Source organism: Doryrhamphus excisus, chromosome 2 (genome assembly GCF_030265055.1).
Source record: "Doryrhamphus excisus isolate RoL2022-K1 chromosome 2, RoL_Dexc_1.0, whole genome shotgun sequence".
Classification (NCBI taxonomy): Eukaryota; Metazoa; Chordata; class Actinopteri; order Syngnathiformes; family Syngnathidae; genus Doryrhamphus; species Doryrhamphus excisus.
The window spans coordinates 5,886,605-5,910,056 of NC_080467.1; the positions used below are offsets into that span (position 1 = coordinate 5,886,605).

Sequence of the window (23,452 nt, forward strand, 5' to 3'; positions counted from 1 at the left end):
ATTTATGATTTTAATGCTTCCCCATTGTTATTCAAATACTTGAGTTATTATGCCATATTATTCGTGTATTTTAATTATATAATAATAATAAATCATATGTATTAGTGTATTTTTATTGACTTTATTTAAGATTTTAGTGCTTCCGCATTGTTATTCAAATATTTGAGTTATTATGCCATATTATTCGTGTTTTTTAATTATACAATAATAATAAATCATATGTATTAGTGTATTTTTATTGACTTTATTTATGGTTTTAGTGCTTCCCCATTGTTATTCAAATATTTGAGCTATTATGCCATATTATTCGTGTGTTTTAATTATATAATAGTAATAATCATATGTATTAGTGTATTTTTATTGACTTTATGGACTTTATTGACTAAGATTTTAGTGCTTCCCTGTGAGCCATAGTTCCTTTGGGGTGTACCTAATGTTGTGTCCGAATGTGTGCGCGTGTGGTTTCGAAAGGGGGGCGTGTCCATCTTCCGAGTGCTCCAGCTCTGCCATTGGTCGTCTCTCCGTCCTCCCCAGCGGCGGCAGCCAAAGTAAAAGACTGTCTTTGAGAAGAGAGCACAAAGTGACATTTTCAACACGTTGTCCTGTCGACTTCCGCCACGCGCATTTGTGACGTCACAGGCCAGTGTTGCAGATTACGGGGATTATGTTGGAAGGGGGCGAGTGGGTGGGTGGGTTGGTTGGGATTAAGTGGTCCCTGGTAAACTAACAGCACAGGTAGCTAGCCAAGAGCCAAAATAAGAGTTCCTGTAAAGAGCAGGTAAGGAGAATCATTCCCGTCATATTAGCAACTTGTTTTTCTGTGGCGTGGACGGCTTTGTCTTTGTTTACAATCACGGCTTCCTTTAGCATGCTAGGAGGGTTTCCCCGTAGTCCTTTTATTTGGAAAATATTAACTCTTTTATGGCATTTGTGCGACGGAAATGGTGTTTTTATACTTCCTAATATTTTATAAATACAAATGGAAATAAAAACTTGCCTTGAAATGTTGTACATTTACACGTTAGTAGAGTTAGTATGAGCAAAAAGAAGAAATGGGAGTTTCTTGACCACAGGTCAAATGGGTCAACTTATCCATAGGGAAGGTCCATGGGAAAAAAATTCAACCGGTTACCCGCTGCAGAGTGAAGGAACGTCCAGCTGGTCTCTCTGGCCTGGAAGGTTCTCATAGAAAAACCTAAGATAAAACCCATTGGTTCCATTATTGTGAATAACGGACCAGGCAGGAGGGTCGTTGTCCTTAGTAACACAACAGAACCCCCAGTAGCACTCATCCTTTTTACCCAGGCACATTGAAAGTCCGCTCTGCCGCAAACCTGCCAATCGGGGTGTTCCTACAACATAAACGAGGGGTTGTGGTGTGGGGGAAACCAAAACCAAAAACCAAAAGTACTAAAATATTCATTCATTTTCTACCGCTTTTCCTCACAAGGGTCGCGGGGGGTGCTGGAGCCTATCCCAGCTGTCTTCAGGCGAGAGGCAGGGTACACACTGGACTGATCGCCAGCCAATCACAGGGCACATATAGACAAACAACCATTCACACTCACATTCATACCTATGGACAATTTGGAGTGGCCAATTAACCTAGCATGTTTTTGGAATGTGGGAGGAAACCGGAGTACCCGGAGAAAACCCACATATGCACGGGGAGAACATGCAAACTCCACACAGAGATGGCCGAGGGTGGAATTGAACCCTGGTGTCCTAGCTGTGAGGTCTGCGCGCTAACCACTCGACGGCCGTGCAGCCCCCTTTTAGGGTACATTCAAATAGCCAAATACTGTTACTTTCAGTTTTATTTTTATTTGCAACATTTGACACTGTTGATACGATGAAGCAAATAAGTAGTTTTTTTAAGTAGTATGGTTTTTTTTATATAGTTGTATTAATTCTATTCAATATATATAATATCTAATCATATTTCATTGTAATATTTGTAGTATATTTTCCTTGTGGATTTTGGGAAGACATTGAAATGAGCAAATATGGACACCGGAGATTGTTCATTCATTGTTCATTTTCTACCGCTTTTTCCTCACGAGGGTCGCTGGGGTTGCTGGAGCCTATCCCAGCTGTCTTCGGGCGAGAGGCGGGGTACACCCTGGACTGGTGGCCAGCCAATCACAGGGCACATATAGACAAACAACCATTCACACTCACATTCATACCTATGGACAATTTGGAGTGGCCAATTAACCTAGCATGTTTTTGGAATGTGGGAGGAAACCGGAATACCCGGAGAAAACCCGGGGACGGGGAGAACATGCAAACTCCACACAGAGATGGCCGAGGGTGGAATTGAACCCTGGTCTCCTAGCTGTGAGGTCTGCGCGCTAACCACTCAACCATTGTTTATGTAGTAAAAGTGACTGGTAACTTTCCTTCTGGTGTTCTTCCAAGAATGATTGCCAGTTTAAAAACAAAGATTCAAAGTGTTTGCTAATCATTTCATATGTCTTCACCCTCAGCCATGAGTCATTTTCAGGGGCTGGTATGTGTCCTGAGGGCCGGAAGAGGTTTGTGGTGGCGAGGGTGCGGAGGGTGCGGAGGGACTCTGTCCCGGTGCAGGCCCCATCCCAGGAGAGGTTGTTCCTCTGAGGCTACAGTGGCTGGGGCAGTGAGCAGCAGCTCCGGCTATGTGGAGGAGATGTACTTTGCTTGGTTGGAGGATCCTAAAAATGTTCACGAGGTAACGCTATCTTCTAATACGTAACATCTGGACATCTGGCATCCCTTCTTTCACTTCTCGTCTACGGTTTTCCAGTCGTGGGACGCCTTTTTTCGCAACAGGAAGGGAGCACCTAGTCCGCCTGCAGAGGAGGTTGCGAGACGACCCTCCACCCTCCTTCAGGGTCGAGTCCTGTCCCATTCACCTGACACAACGCAAAAAGTGGTTGAAGACCACCTGGCAGTGCACACGCTCATCAGAGCCTACCAGGTAGTCACACACGCTACATCCGGACTACAAATAGCTCCGTCAGCCATGTTTGCCCCCCTCTTGCAGATCCGTGGTCATCATGTGGCCCAGTTAGATCCTCTGGGTATCCTGGATGCTGACCTGGACTCCTTCGTTCCTTCTGATCTCATCACCACCATTGATAAATTAGGTACTGCAAACATCGGTCAAACACCTGCAGCGGGTCTTGAACCTGCAGCGGGTCTTGAACCTGCAGCCATCTGCTCCTCAAAGTCCTCACAGGTCCTCCTGCTCACATTTTCTGTCTGTTTATGGTCCCAGCATTTCATCACATGATGCATTGTGACAAGGTGGATCGCAGCCTAATGAAAGCTAACAAGGCCTTTTCCATGGTCAGCTGATACATGAAGTCTATTCCTGGCCCCTTTTGTCTTTTAATTTGATTTTCACCTGTCTCCTCTTATCTTGTTGCTCAGCTTTGAGTTTCAGCAGGTGGGCTTTGTCCCTGGGGAGGCTACTTGTACCGGCTACTCAACAGTAGACATTTCATCCTAGCCATTCAAATTCATTTACAGAAAAATCTTCATAAAAAGCACAAAATGGCTGAGGCTTTGGTGAGCCGCTTGGACGTTCCTTTTCAGAAGACAAAATTAAACATGTTGTTTTGCTACTTTTCAAGCTGTTTATCAGGAGTGCATATTCACGTAACATCAGCTGAAAAAGAATGTCACAAATAGATCGCTTTCTCGTGAATTAATGCTGCCCTACCTTTGTTCAAAATGCCATTTAAGTCTTTGTCTTATCTGCTTTATCTGTTTTATTTATGCCTTTTAAGGGTGCTTGTTTTTGAAATCTATGTTCTTTTTTTTTCTATTTTTATTTTATTTTATTTTATTTTTTATTTTGAATTCAATCAAATTTAAAATTAACCTTAAAATTAACTTTAAAATTAACTTTAAAATGAACTGAAATTTAGTTTTAAATTTAATTCATTATTAAAATGGAATGGACTTGGCTATTACATTTATTTTACATTTATTATATTTTTAATTAATTTTATGTACACATTTAAAATACATCAAAGTCAAATGGAATTTAATTGAACTTTACAATTATTTTTTATTAAAAATATATTTCTAAGTATGTTTATTTTAGTAAGTAAAATAAAATGAAGTAGTAAGTAAATATATTTCAAATTAAATTAAAAACAAATTTATTTCATATTACAGGATTGTACATTAAATTACATTAAAATAAAATAAATTCAAGTACAATTCAAGTACAATAAACAATAAAAAGCACAGATGCTTTTTATGTATAGTATATTATTTTTAGCACTCCTATAATTACATTGTGTAATTGGTTGTATTTATCATATAAATGTATCTAATCAAGGATGATTATTATCATTATATACTTTAATATATAAGAGCTCTGAAAATATTTATTACCTGTTTGTTATATATATGTTTATAATAATTAGCCATTTGGTAAAGCATCAGTGTATTTCTCCCTATGATGTCATACCAGGGTTCTATGGTCTTGGTGAGTCTGACCTGGACAGAAGCTTCCGACTTCCTCACACCACCTTCATCGGAGGAGGAGAGACCACCCTCCCTCTGAGAGAGGTCATACACAGACTGGAGGTACTTCTTCTTCTTCTACCTTTCCTGGAACTGCAAGGAGGCCATCGAGCGTTTCCTTTCCCTCCCAGGCGTCCTACTGCGCTCACGTGGGCGTTGAATTCATGTTCATCAACAACGTGGCCCAGTGTCAGTGGATTCGGCAGAAGTTCGAAACCCCTGGGATCATGCGGTTGGGCGACGCTGAGAAGAGGACGCTGCTAGCTCGCCTCGTCAGATCAACACGGTCAGCAGTGAATGAAGACTCGTTGCTTATTATCTTGTTGCCGTGGCAGCACAATCCCTCGATTTTTCATATTTCATACATCCAATACGACTGGTTGTGACCTAGGCTTAATAGGAGCGTAAAGGTGACTATAGGGCTGTTATTTCATGTCTACAAGGCTCTAATAATGTTGAAAAATGTACAGTATTTATGGCAGGTCACACAGTAGAATGTTGTCATTATTTCACACGACTGTACTTGGTCTTAGGTTTGAGGACTTCCTGGCCAGGAAGTGGTCGTCAGAGAAACGTTTTGGTCTAGAAGGCTGTGAAGTCCTCATCCCAGCTCTTAAAACCATCATCGACGTCTCCAGCGCCGCCGGCGTCGACAGCGTGATCATGGGGATGCCGCATCGGTAACGTAAACTCCATCTTGTCTTCCCGCTCATCCATATGATGGACTGTTCTTGCTCCCAGGGGTCGGCTTAACGTCTTAGCCAACGTGATCCGGAAGGACTTGGATCAGATCTTCTGTCAGTTTGACCCCAAGTTAGAGGCCGCTGATGAAGTGAGGAAGCTCGGTAGAGGTAGCGCCCCCCATGTGGAGACACGTTTGTGTGAGCTCCGTTATGGCCTGCAGGGTTCAGGGGACGTCAAATACCACCTGGGGATGCACCATGAGAGAATCAACCGTGGGACAGAGAAGAACATCACGCTGTCCCTCATGGCCAACCCGTCCCACTTGGAAGCGGTGGATCCGGTGGTCCAGGGAAAGGCCAAAGCCGAGCAGTTCTACAGGGGCGACACGCTCGGGAAAAAGGTCATCATGATAAAGAAAAACACAAACCATGTTTGACCTTTTTGTCTTATTGGGTCAATAATGCGTTGTTTTTTAGGTCATGTCGATCCTGATGCACGGAGATGCTGCTTTCGCTGGGCAAGGTGTCGTGTACGAAACCTTCCACCTAAGTGAGCTCCCCTCATACACCACCCATGGGACCATCCATGTGGTGGTCAACAATCAGGTGACAGGGTCCTGCTCTTTTCTATTCCAGAGAAAGCAAGTTAGGGTTTCCTTCGTCACACAGCAACTTAACACTCAAAAGGAAGCTTGGAAATGTTACATGTACCCGTACCAATACGAGTTTAGCAGCTACCCATAATGCATTACTGTCAGAAGAACCGTTAAAATGGAGGAAAAGCAGCATAGAAAATGGTAGATGGGACTGCAGTGCTGCCTCTGTCCACCACAGGGAGCCATAGCACCCAGAGTCCAAAGCCTCGAAGGAAGCTGAAGTCATTGCAGTGCCCCAATGAATGCATTGCTCAGATGCAAGGCTTTATGGGAAAACTTAATAATTTTTTTTTTAATACTCATAGTGGGTATATCGGTACACTTTTGGATTGTTAAGTCGCTATGTGATGAATTTAGTGTAAAGTGTTCTTATTAAAATGACACTGTGAGTCAGATGTTTCATTGTTATTTTTTATTTAAACATATTAAAATGGAGGACAAGCAGCATAGAAAATGGTAGATGGGACTGCAGTGCTGCCTCTGTCCACCAGAGGGAACTATAGCACCCGGAGTCCAAAGCCCAGAAGGAAGCTGAAGTCATTGCAGTGCCCCAATTAATGCATTGCTCAGATGCAAGGCTTTATGGGAAAACTTAATAAGTTTTTTTTAATACTCATAGTGGGTATATCGGTACACTTTTTGAGTGTTAAGTCGCTATGTGATGAATTTAGTGTAAAGTGTTCTTATTAAAATGACACTGTGAGTCAGATGTTTCATTATTATTTTTTATTCAAACATATTAAAATGTAAAAATTTGCATATTTCAACATTTGTGACATTTAAAAAAAGTAAAACATAAATGTAATATACATTACATTTATTGCCCAAATGCTTGCTGTCCAGTAAAATGCATGTATCTCTATTTTATAGTTTTTTTTTTAACAAATACAGCCACTAAAAATTCCCTCCACATTTGTAGTTTTGATCTGAAAAACCAAAAGCTGTTTTTGTTCATAAAAAATTTGTTCATAAAAAATTCAAATTACAGATTGAAGATAAATGCTTTTCATAGCACAATATGAGCTTTTATAATAGACAGACGGAGGTAGACGCTCTCAGCAGACATCCAAGAGGAGATGTGACGCTACTGTGTGGTTTGACCATTCGCAGATCGGCTTCACAACAGACCCTCGGGTCGCTCGCTCATCTCCTTACCCGACCGATGTCGCCCGAGTGGTCAATGCTCCCATCTTCCACGTTAATGCTGATAACCCCGAGGCCGTCGTGTACGTGTGTCGTGTGGCTGCGGAATGGAGGAACACCTTCAACAAGGACGTTGTCATCGACCTGGTCACTACCTGGAATTCATACTTCAATATAGTTTCAGTATAGGACCATGCTTTGCTTTATTGAAGGACATCCTCCATGTTGTTTTTCAGGTTTGCTACAGGCGCTCTGGCCACAATGAAATGGACGAGCCCATGTTCACTCAGCCTCTGATGTACAAGCAGATACGCCGGCAGGAACACGTGCTGAAAAAGTACTCCGACAAACTCATTGCCGAGGGAGTGGTCACGCTGCAGGAATTTGAGGTGATGAACCGCCATATACCATAGACAAAAATATTGGGATGGAGAGCCATCTCACCAACAGGAAGAGAAATTATGTGAAATTTCTTTTACTTTGTACTGAAAAGATGAGGTTACAATATTTAGGAGTGTGTCAAGATAGGACCTTCCCATGACTGTTCACACAAAAGCATACAACTGTCCACGATGTCTTGATAAGATGAAGAACTAAAAAAAAGGCTTGATCTCCAAAGGAGACACGTATTTGGAAATGGCATCCGGTATGCTCCGTATTGTTCAATTTCTTTGCATCACCCCACTTAAAGGAAAAGTGCACTTTTTTGCCCATCATCCACAATCCTCACGTGAGACATGAAAATTTTATTAAATTAATCACCCATCCATCCAGTCGCAGGGGGGTGCTGGAGTCTATCCCAGCTGACTTTGGGCGAAAGGCGGGGTACACACTGGACTGGTGGGCAGAGGTGGGCAGCCAATCGCAACTGATTAATCATCGTTTGCAAATTAATCACGATCAATCAAATGTGTGAATTATGGCCATTTTAAAATCTATTTTATTAAAAGATAAATGATAGGACAGGACATGTGCTGTATTTCTGTCTATTAGCACCACCAAATGAACTGAAAATTTTAAAGAAAAATTAATGAATTAATTGCACTTTTTTTTTTGCCCATCATCCAACATGAAAATAAAAAAAAAAACATATGAAAAGAGGCAGCTAAGTGTAGCATTCTTTTCTATGTTGCTATGTGACATCTTCCCACAAAGGAAGTTTCGCTAATGCTTAAATCGAGCAAAATACTGTAAGTATGACACAATATCATCAATGTAGCTGTTACTATATGCTTACATTATGGATATAAAACCATAAAACCTTGGTTGAAGTTTGTGGAGGTGTTTTAATAGCAGACTTTTTAGGTTTGTTACATTACAAGCGTAAATTAGCTGCCTCTTTTTATCTGTTTTTATATCTTTAGAACGCACAGAAAAGAGAAAGACCTGTGTTCATGTATCACATAAGGATTGTGAATGATGGGTAAAATTCCCCAAAAAGTGCAGCTGTAAGGGCAGCATATTATCAATTCTATATGTACAGTATATATATTTGGATATATACCTTAGGTTGCAGGATCATCCAAATACGCAGGATTTATAGTGTGGAAACTGCAGTGACATTTGATGCTGCAGTAGATGTAAATGTGTCATTCACTGCCATCACTTCATCCAAAACAGCACCTCCATTCAAGGGCAATAACCATTCATACATATACAGCATCGCCTCCGTGCATGCTGTTGATGGACGTTGCCTTCATGGACGAACCCTGCAATGTGGACAGTCGCAAATAGCCTTTTCATATTAGAGCCAGGCTGAGCTATGACTGGCGGGTTAGACCATTTCTCACCGCTGGCTATCCCCTCTCATTCGCCATTTCTTCGTGCGAGAGGTGGGGTACACCCTGGACTGGTGGCCAGCCAATCACAGGGCACATATAGACAAACAACCATTCACACTCACATTCATACCTATGGACAATTTGGAGTGACCAATTAACCTAGCATGTTTTTGGAATGTGGGAGGAAACCGGAGTACACGGAGAAAACCCACGCATGCACGGGGAGAACATGCAAACTCCACACAGAGATGGCCGAGGGTGTAATTGAACTCGGGTCTCTTAGCTGTGAGGTCAGTGCGCTAACCACTCGACCGCCGTGTAGCCTATTTTCAAATATATTTTTCTTTATTTATAAAAATAAAGAAAAATACATTTTCAACTTTGTTGTACAGTGTATTGTTGCATTATTGTTACACGTATTTTAATATATTTTAATATAATATATAATAATAATATAATAATATAATATATTTTAATATATTTTTTTATTCAACTCTATTTTTATTTCTTTTTCTCTACTGTAAAGCGTCTTTGAGTACTCTGAAAAGCACTATACAAATAAAATGTATTATTCATTCATTCATTCATTCATTTTCTACCGCTTTTCCTCACGAGGGTCGCGGGGGTGCTGGAGCCTATCCCAGCTGTCTTCGGGCGAGAGGCGGGGCACACCCTGGACTGGTCGCCAGCCAATCACAGGGCACATATAGACAAACAACCATTCACACTCACATTCATACCTATGGACAATTTGGAGTGGCTAATTAACCTAGCATGTTTTTGGAATGTGGGAGGAAACCGGAGTACCCGGAGAAAACCCACGCATGCCACGGGGAGAACATGCAAAATGTATTATTATTATTTATTATTATTATTAAGTATCCACGTTACTACTTTATCAATTTCCATGTCATTTTGTGTGTTAACTCTTGTTTATAACAACAATTTTAAAACCTGATATAAAAATAATATCGATAATATCAATCATGTAACATCAAAACATTGATAATTTCTAAAATAAGAGGGAAATGTCACAAAAACTAGCAATACTAAAAACAAATAGTGTTTGTAATACTAATAATATTGACACAATGCTTGATAAATATTTAGCTGATTCCTTCGACAATATATACATAGCTACAGAATAAACAATGACTAATTATAGAAGGGTTACACCATCCGTATATTTTATGTTCCTTCATCATTTTTACATACAACCTTCATCAAAAGTTTAAGGCCAGTTGAAAAATTGTTGTACATTCTCGCAATTTCAGTTATTAAAGCTTTGTTGTATAAAGTTGTATTTTTAAATGTTATGATGTTTTGATTTGTTTATTGTTTTTTTCCTACATCATTTCAGGTATGTGTGATACAAATAAATTACATAGCACTATATTGTTGATGAACTGGTCAATGTGTGGTCGCAGGAGGAAGTGGCTAAATATGACAGGATATGTGAGGAAGCGTACACCAGCTCCAAGGACGAGAAGATCTCACACATCCGACATTGGCTGGACTCGCCCTGGCCCGGTACCAAACTCTTTTTTTCTCCTTAGTCATTATTTTTCTCTTATTCATTTCGATCTTCTTGTAGATTTCTTCACAGCAGAAGGAGAACCTAAGACCATGAGTTGCCCCCCGACGGGACTGGACGAGGAGATCATGCACCACATTGGCCAGACTGCCAGCTCAGTACCTCTGGAAGACTTTACCATACATCCTGGTCAGTTTTCTTTATTAAAGTAAAAAAAAAAAAGCTAAGTTGCCACTACAATTATTATTGTCAAACCGATCCAATAACATAATAGTTCAGAGTAGCTGCAATGAGGTGAGATCACCGTACTATGCAGGTGAGCAAATCAAGCACTCCTTTTTTCTCCTGCTTGTAACGTTAACCTCCCGTGACCTCCCAAAAAACCAAACCCTTATCAGCCACCTGAAACACCAGCATCGCAGCCTTTGAAAAGTGCAAAAGCTTTGCCAGAGACCTCCGTGGCGTCACACCGGCTGCTGCATACAATGTGCCCGAATACAGTGCACCTTGCTGGGCCACACCAGGTGGCTCGTCCCCCTCTTACCCTGGTCCTCCTGGTGGTAGTGATATGGTGGTTGTAATGTCATGATATTTGATTAGGACAAATCAACAGGTACACTTGGTCACATCTTAGTATGTTCCAGTCCTTCTTACCTCCAGACTACAGTTACATCCAAATTTTAAAATAGGAGTTATGGCTTCCAATGTCAGCCTTGAAAAGCAGAAAGTTATCGTCATCAGTTTGAATAAAAAGGATATTGTGTCAACACCCAATCCCTTTTGCATTTTAGGTAAATAAAGAGTGGGTGTTTGTGTGCTTTGGTTTTTGTTAAAAATCTTTGTAAAAATGTTGTCTTGGTTTTTGTACACCCTAATTTACATATGATTTGGTTTCCATTGAAGCTGCACGGCGGTCGAGTGGTTAGCGCACTGACCTCACAGCTAGGAGACTAGGGTTCAATTCCACCCTCGGCCATCTCTGTGTGGAGTTTGCATATTTTCCCCGTGCATGTGTGGGTTTTCTCCGGGTACTCCGTTTTTTTTCCCACATTCCAAAAACATGCTAGGTTAATTGGCCACTCCAAATTGTCCATAGGTATGAATGTGAGTGTGAATGGTTGTTTGTCTATATGTGTCCTGTGATTGGCTGACCGCCAGTCCAGGGTGTACCTCGCCTCTAGTTGTTGTTGTAAATGTTTTGTAAGCCCCAGTATGATATAGGTATGATTCAGTTTACATTTAACATTTTTTTTTCAAAATTTTGCTTTGATATTTGGACTCATTTTGACATATTTCCACAATTTTCAAAAATTGCAACGTTTAAAAAAAAAAAAAGTATTTTTTCCTTAATATTTCAACTTTTCAAGCACCGTCTTTGTTCCCTCACATTTTACTTCTTTTGTCTCGGTTTTTGTACGCTCTGGTTTTCGTGCATTTTGAAGCAGGTCATTGGATGGTGCAGGCGTACCTAATGTGGTGGCCAGCTAGAGCTTTTTCCATCAGCGTTTGTACTCATTAATTCAGATGATTTTAGCGTTCAGTCTCTGTAGCACCACCATTCCTTTTACTGCTTCAGCTTGCTTCAGTTTGCAAGAGCATCCCTTTTTTCATGATTTGGTGTCTGTGTGCCTCCAAGGTTTGTCTCGTGTCCTGCGCAGCCGAGCTGACCTGGTTAAGGCTCGTCAGCTGGACTGGGCCCTGGGAGAGTACATGGCCTTTGGATCTCTTCTCAAAGGTGGCACCCACGTGCGGCTCAGTGGGCAGGATGTGGAGAGGGGCACTTTCAGGTGAGACGGCACTTCCTGCAAGGTACACCTGCAGATCGAATTTAATAAGAGCTCTATCCAAAATGAAAAGTTTCTGCAAGCTGTTACTCATCGCTTACTCAACGCCCCAGTTTTAGTATTATTGTTTTTTGTTGAATATTTTTCTCACATTTTTGTCTTGTCATTTTCTGTTTTGGTTTTCATACACCCCAGTTTAGCATGATGTTTACGTTTGTTTTCAGTTTTTGTACGCTGCCTTTGTTTTTGTATTTGTTGAATTTTTTTGTTACAGTTTTGTCTTGGTTTTCATCTATCTTAAAGGGACCTATTATGCTCATTTTTTGCCCCTTTGTATTGAGTTTGGACTCCTATAGAGCAGCTACACACAATAACCAGCACACAAGGCTTTATAGTTCTTCCAGAATCTGCACCTATTCAGCTGGATTTCCATAAAAATGGTCTGTTTTAATGTATTCCACCCACAGCCCGCCTCCAGGCACACCCACTCCACTGTGGTTGGTCACACTCGCCGCTAGCTACGAACAGTATAGGAGTCGATAATAAACAACAAAGTATCTTTTTTTTTTTAATGTAGACTACTAAGATACGTAAGATATGTTTTTTTACGATTCTGTTTCTGTTCAAAACTTTGACCAAGATTTTGTCTTGGTTTTTGTATGCCCTAGTGTGAGTATGATTTTGTTTCCATTGAATATTTTTGTAAAAATTTTGTCTCGTTTATCCAGCACTGTCTTTGTATGCCCTTGTATGTCTAAGTATGCCCCAGTTTTTTTAAGATTCTGTTTCTGTTGAAAACTTCCACCCAAATTTTGCCTCGGTTTATGTACAGCCCAGTTTATGTATGATTTATTATGTTGCCTTGGTTTACAAACAACTAGGTTTTCATGTGGCCCAGTTTCATATCATTGGGTTTTCGTATTCTTGTGAAGGTTTTCAAACACCGTCTTGGCTTTCACACTCGCCAGTTTTCATAATATTGTGTTTTAGTTTGACCTTTGGAAGGAATTGCTAACTAGCGAGGCAGCGCTAACAGTACATATATAACTTGTCTAGGAAGGGTGTATTGCATGCGCTTGTTGTAATCAATCAGCTGGACTGTTGTTAAATAATCTGAGGTCGTCTTGAGCGGTGAGACGTCATCTTATTCTCTTTCGTGTCGCCTACGAGGTGTCAGCACGGCATAAAGAAAGACGTGACACATGAACGCATCCAGCCAGCGCCTGTCTCATCTGTCCCCCATCATTTCTCCAGCAGCCAATCTTCTGCGACCCCTTACCCTCCCCCCCCACTCCCAGCGACATACATCACATTAACTAACCAGACACTGTCCTGCCCTTTTTCCTTAGCCTCCCGTTTGGCAGTGACACCCTCGTGGAAATCAACAGTCAAAAAACGCATCCGCTCCTTCCACCTTCACTTTGTTTACTTCCTTCCTCCCGTCGCTCACTTCTTCTCACAGGAGCTGAGCATATTGCCGTGTTCCACTTGAGCGAGTGTATCGGCGACACACCCAACTCGACGTGTTTGTCTAGGATGTGTGCGGCGCCACCGGTGCTCCCCTTTTTTCCCCGCTAATGGGGCCCCCATAGACACGCCATGTTGGAAATGTCCCATAAATGACATTTATGGGACACAAATTGGAGGCAAATGAAGGACGAACAAAACAAAAACGGGGAAGGACAGAGAAAACATTCATTTGAAAAAAACTAAAATTTTAATTAACATTAATCCCAAATAAAATAAGTTCCATTCCTGATTTGATTAGGACAAATCAACAGGTCCGTTCAGATCCAAATTGGTTCAAGTCCTTCTTACCTCCAGGTGTGCACATACTGCATCCATACATCTTCTATGCCACTTGGGTGGGGGTATGCTCGAGCCTATCCCAGCTGTCTTCGGGCGGGGTACACCCTGGCCAGCCAATCACAGGGCACATATAGACAAACAACCATTCACACTCACATTCATACCTATGGACAATTTGGAGTGGCTAATTAACCTAGCATGTTTTTGGAATGTGGGAGGAAACCGGAGTACCCGGAGAAAAACCCACGTATGCACGAGGAGAACATGCAAACTCCACACAGAGATGGCCGAGGGTGGAATTGAACCCTGGTCTCCTAGCTGTGAGGTCTACGCGCTAACCACTCGACCACCGTGCCCCCATTCACATGATTTATTAATTTATATTTTTTGGAAAAACTGCTAAAAAGTGCACAACTCTGCACAAAGTAACAGACGCCTTATATTAAATACTAGCAACGCTAGCATAGCTACCACATTTTAACAGCAAGGTTTGCCTTTTTGTTTCTAGTCCTTCCCGAAGTCTTTTAAGCACTTCCTGCATGTTTTTTCCAGCCACCGTCATCATGTCCTTCACGACCAAGAGGTGGACAAACGCACATGCGTCCCCATGAACCACCTGTGGAGCGACCAGGCGCCCTACACAGTCTGCAACAGCTCCCTGTCGGAATATGGCGTCCTCGGTAAAAGGAGCACACCGCCGTTAAAACATTCCAAGTGCCGCATTCACGCTGACCGTGCACACAGGGTTCGAGCTGGGCTTCGCCATGGCCAGCCCCGACGTCCTCGTTCTCTGGGAGGCCCAGTTTGGAGACTTTCACAACACTGCCCAGTGCATCATAGACCAGTTCATCAGTTCCGGTCAGGCTAAGTGGGTCCGCAACAACGGCATCGTGCTGCTCCTCCCGCACGGGATGGAGGGAATGGTAAGGAGAGGATATGCATTTCTGGGAAATACATGACATGTACTTATCATCTGTCCTCAGGGTCCAGAACATTCATCAGCCCGACCTGAGCGCTTCCTGCAAATGAGCAAAGATGATCCAGATCACTTCCCAGTAGGTCTACCTTTTTATTTCAATTCTGTTATACTATTTTATTTTAGTAGATATAATAGAATAGAATCTTCTTCTTCTTTCTCTTTGGGCTTTTCCCTTCAGGGGTCGCCACAGCTAACCAATGTCCTCCATCCAACCCTGTCTTCTGCATCTGTCTCTCTCATGTCCTCCTTCACTACATCCATAAGTCCTCTAACACGTAATGTCCCTCTGATGTACTCCTTCCTGATCCTATCCATCCTGGTCGCTCCCAATGAGAACCTCAGCAGTCTCTCTCACACCAACTACCCTCATGTCCTCCTTCACTACATCCATAAATCTCCTCTTTGGTCTTCCTTTTCGCCTCCTACCTGGCAGCATCCTTCTTTCGATATATTCACTATCTGTCCTCTGGACACGTCCCAACCATCTCTCTGACTTTATCGCGCTTAATTTTTTGCTTATTTTTAATTTTACACTGACGGTAACGTTATTGTATCCTACTGGGCATGCCTGCACAATCTACTACCGTAAGTGCTAATTATCTATATATGATATATATATATATATATATATATATATATATATATAAGTATAAGGTTAAGTCAGGTCCCAGGGGTCAGCATATGTGAGGAAGCACCCCGGGAGGCATCAGCAGAAGATACGATCAAAAGATTAGTGGCAACATTAGCATCCTCAGTGTGTTAGTACGAAATGATGTCGCTCACAGCTTCAATCCAAGGAAGTAAAACTCACATTTTCTTTTTGATTTTAGGATTTTGGCGGAGATTTTGAAGTGCAGCAGCTGTACGACTGTAACTGGATTGTGGTCAACTGCTCCACGCCTGCTAACTACTGTCATGTGCTCAGACGGCAGATTCTGCTGCCGTTCAGGAAGCCGGTAAAGCATGACTTTCACTGTCTTTTTTTTTTTTCGGTATTTTATTTTATGTTGGGTTTTTTTTCCAGATTGTCTTCCAATTGTACACGTAAAAGCTCCAAATGATGACTCCATTCAGTCAAACACCATGTAGGCAAATAACCATCCGACATTAGCCATTAACAACTGTGGCTGTAGGCAACGTATTGGGGTGGACACTAGGGGCCATACCTCTCTCCCCGTCAGCAGTCAGTTGGCCAAAAGCGTATTATTGGCTTTTTTTTTCTTTTTTATTGACAAGTATTTTAACTTTCTTTTTAAATCATCTCTGTAATTGTTTTCTAAAACTATGATTTTCTTCTGATAATACAGTAAACCTCGGATATATCGGATTCATTTGTTCCCAATGGTTTTGTCCGATATAAACGAAATCCGTTATATGCGTATACCGGAAAATGTCTGTTTTACGCATATATCGGATTTATATCCGATATATGCGTAAATCGGATTTTATCTGTTATAAAAAGGCACTTCCTTGACTATGTTTCCAATGTACCTGGACGTGCAGGCAACGCTGCAAACGCTGCAAATGACGTCGTATAGCGGCCTGTCACGATTCGGCGAATCGGAGCGCCACGATGCGGCCATCCGATATATGCCAGGGAAATTTAATGGAAATGCATTGGAACGGGACTGGAGATTTTGTCCGAAATAGGCGAAATCTGTTATAAAAAGTCCGATATATGCAATGAATTTTTATTGGAAATGCATTACAGAAAAATTGGTTCTTTTTTATCTGTCCGTTGTGAGCGAATTTCCGATATATCCGAGTCCGATATATCCGATATATATATATATTGTTTTGTTTGTCATATTATTACGACTTTTTAAAAAGTGTTTTTACCTTGATGTTTACTATGATGTTTGCAGATGACATTGGGATTTGTAGTAAGAGGAAGGAACAGGTGGAGGAGATGCTAGAAGAGTGGAGGTTTGCCCTCCACTCCATTTTTCCATTTTTTTTCCACAATCATCACTATGACTTTTATTTTCACATGATCCTCAACTTAATGTTCAAAAAATTACAACTTTATAATTTTTTTTTATTGCTTTTCATATTCCGATAAAAAACAACAAAAAAACATATTTCAACACTGTCTTGGTTTTCATGTATTCCAGTTTTTGGATGATTCGGTTTTCGTTTTTTTTCTAGGTTTTCGTACAATCGTACAATACGCCACAGTTTTCATATCATTCCTTTTTTGTAATTTGGTTGTTTATGTAAAAGTCGTGTCTTATTTTTTGTTTTGGTTTTTCATACACCCCAATTTAGGTATTTAGGTATTTTCAGTGAACATTTCGGTCAAAATTTTGTCTTGGCTTTCCATTGCAGTCTTGTTTTTTGGATGCGCTAGTTTTGGATGATTAGGTTTCTGTAAAAAAAAAAAAAAAAAAATTAATGTTTTTTTAAAATTTTGCCTTGTTTTTTTTGGTTTCTTTTTGTTTTTTTTACACCACAGTTTACGTATGATTCATTTATTTATATATTTATTAGTGACAATGCAGGTTGATGAACATCTGCAAAAATACAGATATGCCAGATTATAGCACAACTGCTAGTTTCCATCTGTTATCCCCTGGCAGGTAGAAACAAATGACAATAAACAATGTAAAAACAATACACAAAGAATAACAAATAAAAAGCAGATTTTCTCAACTAGCTTTGAGATTTCGCACTTTTATTGCAAATGTTGCCCCAAACATATTGGATGATGTCAAGAATAAACACCTTTTTGTCATTTCCTGCTGGTACAGGAACGTAACGCCTGCAAAAAGCTGAGGATCTACTGTATGTTTTTCTTTTCTTCACGCACAGCTTGAGTGTTTTTTAGCTTCGGTCTTAAGTGATCCCCTGTCGCCTGCACATGTGACGCTCCACTGAGCATGAGAAAATAAAGCACTGTGAGCAAATGAGTCAGGATGTCAATAGGGAATATGGTGTTATTTGTCTCTTTTTGCACTAAAAAAGGCAAATAAGTATTCTTTGTCTCGCTTGGCTGAACTCCAAAGCTTTTGTTTATGATGTCGTCCCTGTGCTGATGTCACATGACATGGCGGCCTTGTGTGATGAAAACTTTCTTGTTTTCCCAGCTGATTGTCTTCACGCCTAAGTCTCTGCTCAGACACCCTGATGCCAGGTCCAGTTTTGACGACCTCGCCAAAGGTGGACTTTCACTCTGTTGTTAACATCTGCCAGACGTTGAAGAAGGAAGTTGATATTGCCTTGTGTTGAACTTGTGCAGGTACGAGATTCAAGAGGCTGATCCCGGACCAGGGACCTTCTGGACAAAGTCCGGATCGAGTGAGAAGGTTGATCTTCTGCACTGGGAAAGTCTACTATGAGCTGAGCAAAGAGAGGAAACAACAGAACCTGGAGAACGAGGTCGCCATCATCAGACTGGAGCAGGTTTGTTTCAACATTTGCAGTCCCCGGACGCAGGTACTGGTATTGGTACTGGTACTGGTTTAGTACATTACCAGCATGCATACATAAGGGTCATTCATTCATTCATTGGCCAGCCAATCACAGGGCACATATAGACAAACAACCATTCACAGTCACATTCATACCTATGGACAATTTGGAGTCGCTAATTAAGCTAGCATGTTTTTGGAATGTGGGAGGAAACCGGAGTACCCAGAGAAAACCCACGCATGCACGGGGAGAACATGCAAACTCCACACAGAGATGGCCGAGGGTGGAATTGAACCCTGGTCTCCTAGCTCCTAGCTGTCTGCGCGCTAACCACTAGACCGCCGTGCCGCCCACATAAGGGTCAATAATAATTTATTTTTGGTGGAGACCCAGGTTCAATTCCACCCTCGGCCATCTCTGTGTGGAGTTTGCATGTTCTCCCCGTACATGCGTGGGTTTTCTCCGGGTTATCTGGTTTACTCCCACATTCCAAAAACATGCTAGCTTAATTAGCGACTCCAAATTGTCCATAGGTATGAATGTGAGTGTGAATGGTTGTTTGTCTATATGTGCCCTGTGATTGGCTGGCGACCAGTCCAGGGTGTACCGAAGGGTGTCTCTCGCCCGAAGACAGCTGGGATAGGCTCCAGCACCCCTGCAACTCTCGTGAGGAAAAGCGGTAGAAAATGAATGAATGAATGTTATTGTTATTATTATTAGAGACCCACAACATGTTTTTTTTCAAACCAGTACCAATAAATTTGTGCTTCTCAAGACGTATATGGTACCAATAACAGAAATGAAGATTTATCTGGAGTTTGTGCACACCAGGAGGTAAGAAGGACTTGAACAAATTAGGATTTGACCAAGTGTACCTGTTGATTTGTCCTAATCAACTATCATGGCATGACTACTACCACATCACTACTATCAGGAGAACCAGAGTATAGAGGCAAGGGAGTCACCTGGTGTGGCCCAGCAGAGGACACTATATTCGGACACATGTTCCGAGCAGTCGGTGTGCCGCTATGGAAGTCAGGAGAACCGGAGTACAGAGGAGAAGGAGCCACCTGGCGTGGCCCAGCAAGGTGCACTGTATTCAGGCACAAGCGCCAAGCAGCTGGTGTGCCGCCACTGAGGTCTCTGGGAAAACTTTTTCATTTTTCAATCGCCATGACGCTGGCGTTGCAGGTGGCTGAAGGCTTGATTTTAGTGCGACTTTTTCCTGAATATTCCAGTCAAATTCCAAATGCAGTTCAGTGATGCATCCTTCTGTCCCAGATCTCCCCATTCCCTTTCGACCTGGTCCGAGCGGAGGTGGAGAAACACAACAGCGAGGCTGAGCTGATCTGGTGTCAGGAGGAGCACAAGAACATGGGCTACTACGATTACATCAGGCCTCGTCTTCTCACCGTGGTGGCCAACAAGAGGCCCGTCTGGTGGGGGCTTAGGTCGACATGTGCCTCTGCTGGTACGTCATGCATCATTTAAATCACACTTGTGTTTTTCTTTCAGGTACGTCGGGCGGGACCCTGCCGCCGCTCCTGCGACAGGGAACAAGTCCACACACCTGAACGAGCTGAAGAAGTTCATGGAAACGGCCTTCAACCTCGATGCCTTCCAGGGGAGGAAAGCTTGAACTGGACTGGAGGTGCAGTTTTATCTCTGGGTCTTTTTTTAGGTTACTTAACATGTTTTACTAGTACAAATATACTATACTATACAAATTATGCAAATAGCAAAATTATATTTTTAATCTCAGGCAGATGTGTCCCAACATTTTTCCAGGGAGGGCTTCATCGTGAAAAATGAAAAGATGCAAATTTGCCACTTTGCCATTGTGTAAAGAAGTTATAGACCAGGGGTCAGCAACCCGCGGCTCCAGAGCCGCATGTGGCTCTCCAGCCTCTTTGTTGCGGCTCCCTTTGCAATGCTTGAATATTTTTTAGCACCCGTGTGGTGAAAATGCACGTCTTTGTTATGAGTTTACAAAAATCCAACTTTGTGTGAGACCATGAATGCATCCTGACTGAGTTCTGACTGGTGACTGAATGAGCAGACAGGATGCTATCCAGTTCTCTCTGACAGGTTAACATGAAGGGAAATGAGTAATACTTTGAGTTATTTGAGTTATTAATTATTATTAATGAGTTATTTGACGATTCTAAAAAATAAATTAGAGCTCATTTAAAAACAAAAGTTTATCTCCAGTACTAGCAAGAGTACTCCAACTCGTCTTTTTTTTCCCCTCCAATGTTGTTTTAAACATACAACGTTTTGCGGCTCCAGGCTATTTTTCTTTAGTGGGCAAGTGGGTGAAATGGCTCTTTTCATAGTAAAGGTTGCCGACCCCTGTTATAGACTGTTTATTTCAAAGAAGAATGCATCTTGTCTTAGTGATATACAGCGTGAAAAATGTCTTTTTTTCAATTTTTGCTCTTTTTCACTCCGTTTTGCTGTTTTCCCCCAAAATATTTAAACTTTGTTCTTAAATAATCATCATCATTTTCATTCATTCATTCATTTTCTACCGCTTTTTCCTCACGAGGGTCGCGGGGGGTGCTGGAGCCTATGCCAGCTGTCTTTGGGCGAGAGGCGGGGTACACCCTGGACTGGTGGCCAGCCAATCACAGGGCACATATAGACAAACAACCATTCATACTCACATTCATACCTATGGACAATTTGGAGTGGCCAATTAACCTAGCATGTTTTTGGAATGTGGGAGCAAACCGGAGTACCCGGAGAAAACCCACGCATGCACGCGGAGAACATGCAAACTCCACACAGAGATGGCCGAGGGTGGAATTGAACCCTGGTCTCCTAGCTGTGAGGTCTGCGCGCTAACCACTCGATCGCCGTGCAGCCCCCTCGTAACATTTTGACTTTCTTATTTTTTCCCACAACATTACAACTTTTTTTTTCTTACCTTTATGACCTTTGACCTTTTCCTTGTAATAGCATAACATATTACAAGTTTTTTTTCCCAACACCAGAACTTTTGTCATTGTTTTCTTCTTGCAACATTACAGCCATTAATTCATTCATTCATTCATTTTCTACCGCTTTTTCCTCACGAGGGTCGTGGGGGTGCTGGAGCCTATCCCAGCTGTCTTCGGGCGAGAGGCGGGGTACACCCTGGACTGGTGGCCAGCCAATCACAGGGCACATATAGACAAACAACCATTCACACTCACATTCATACCTATGGACAATTTGGACCTAGCGTGTTTTTGGAATGTGGGAGGAAACCGGAGTACCCGGAGAAAACCCACGCATGCACGGGGAGAACATGCAAACTCCACACAGAGATGGCCGAGGGTGGAATTGAACACTGGTCTCCTAGCTGTGAGGTCTGCGCGCTAACCACTCGACTGCCGTGCCGCCCACATTACAGCCAATTTGACAAAAATTTCCAAGTTTTTTTTCCTAACACTAATCATAATAATATTCTTCTGGTTCCTTTGTGGGTTTACTCTCATAACAATCACTACATCCTTCTTTCTTAACTTTGCAACCTTTTTTTTGGAACACCATGCGTATCTCTTGGAACATTATGACTTTTTTTCTGGCAACATTTTTTTCATCACTTCACACAATGTTTTCAGAGCCATATAACTTTATTCTCACCCCTGTAACATAACAACGTTACAACAACACCACAACTTTCTCCATTGATGAAGATAAGTCGATTGCATAACGACATTAATAAGATTATTGTTGCGGAATGCTGATTTTCATGTACCATTACCACTTGTGGACATGACATTATGACTTTAGCGTTTCTCCTTTTACACGCAGCCCCCGATGTAGTTTCATCCTTACACAGTACCTGTGTATAAAGAACACTTTGATATATGTGATATTAAGTAATTAAAGTGCTTCTGACAGGCATCAGTAGACGCGTGTCTGCCTTTGCTTTTTGCCATCTGAGCCGTTAGTGAAGGAATGCCTCTTTATCGTCACAGCCATCCTCATTAGCAGACATCAACCAGCTGGCGCAGAGACTTGTTTACTTTTTGCGACATCAGGCTCGAACACACACACACACACACACAAACGCCGCCAACAAAGCCCGTGAGGCTCGACGGGCAGTTATTGACGCTCGCTCGCTGGTCTCCTTTGAACCCTCATGTGTAAATAAACATCATAGCTATTTAACTGTCTCTTTGCGTGCAAATGCTCCATTAAAGTACACTTGAATACACAGAGTAGATTGAACCTGCGAAAGCTGGTGGAGTCACAAAGCTCATACGTGTATATATGTACATATATAACGTATACACTAATGTTGGTCTTCCTGTGTGTGTGTGTGTGTGTGTGAGCTGCTAACATGCATCACTGTGTATATGTTACATAGACTTCAACTACGCGTCTGCTTGTTCTTATAGACAAAAATAAATGCGGTACAGTCCATAAATATCACCTCTACTATGTATGTTTCATATATTTCATACAGTATATTTGTAGTTTTTTTACAATTGCACCTCCACAGCAGGCCTTATGATACAAAAATAAACACATCTAGCTAGTAGCTTTGCTTTCAATGCAAAAAACACCACAATAAAATAAATAATGTATATCTTATAAAATAATATTGTACCAAAAATGCTTCATATAATGAATTACAGTTAATTAATCTTAATTAAAGATAATCTAATATTATTATTTGGGTAATACCATTCGGGTCTACAGAATAACTCAGCTGGAAAAACCAGCATAGACCATCTACCACCACAGACCAGCATACATTGTTTTTTTTCACTGGTAGCTGGTCTATGCTGGTCTGGAGGTCCAGCACAAAAAACATAACATATGCTGGTCTTGCTGGTACCTGGTCTAAGTCGTTTTTTTTTCAGCAATGCTACACATTCATCTAAGAAGCACTAACCAACCAGGAAGCAGCATGCTCAAAATTGCCTGCTTTTAACGTTACCTTAGTAAACATGAAAAGCGGTGTCTTACTTTACCTAGCAACCAACTGACACACTATTTGAGCATTGACATTACATTGCATCTCTTTATGGTTAACCATGTTATATTTTTGTTTATATATATATATATATATATATATATATATATATATATATATATATATATATATATATATATATATATATATATATATATATATACTATATACAGTCGTCC

At 41.5% G+C, this 23,452-nt stretch overlaps 1 protein-coding gene across 3 annotated transcripts; it reads left to right on the plus strand.

Moving 5' to 3' along the window:
• The first annotated feature begins 680 nt into the window (after window positions 1-680).
• Window positions 681-23,325, plus strand: ogdhl (oxoglutarate dehydrogenase L). 3 transcript variants are annotated; one of them, XM_058060803.1, is made up of 23 exons: window positions 681-778; window positions 2,490-2,710; window positions 2,786-2,959; window positions 3,026-3,128; window positions 4,469-4,584; window positions 4,653-4,807; window positions 5,055-5,201; window positions 5,263-5,353; window positions 5,426-5,605; window positions 5,682-5,810; window positions 6,971-7,150; window positions 7,240-7,392; window positions 10,212-10,314; window positions 10,379-10,507; window positions 11,955-12,105; window positions 14,464-14,591; window positions 14,656-14,834; window positions 14,895-14,966; window positions 15,721-15,846; window positions 17,977-18,049; window positions 18,129-18,292; window positions 19,583-19,740; window positions 19,817-23,325. In XM_058060803.1, exons 2-23 carry the CDS (start codon window positions 2,492-2,494, stop codon window positions 19,938-19,940), a joined length of 3,054 nt encoding a protein of 1,017 aa, XP_057916786.1. In that variant the 5' UTR covers window positions 681-778; window positions 2,490-2,491; the 3' UTR covers window positions 19,941-23,325. The 3 variants fall into 3 exon arrangements, with proteins under 3 accessions (XP_057916786.1, XP_057916780.1, XP_057916794.1); XM_058060797.1 differs by having other exon boundaries at window positions 5,263-5,605; XM_058060811.1 differs by lacking the exons at window positions 681-778; window positions 2,490-2,710 and having other exon boundaries at window positions 2,824-2,959; window positions 3,003-3,128; window positions 5,263-5,605.
• Window positions 23,326-23,452: the final 127 nt, after the last annotated feature.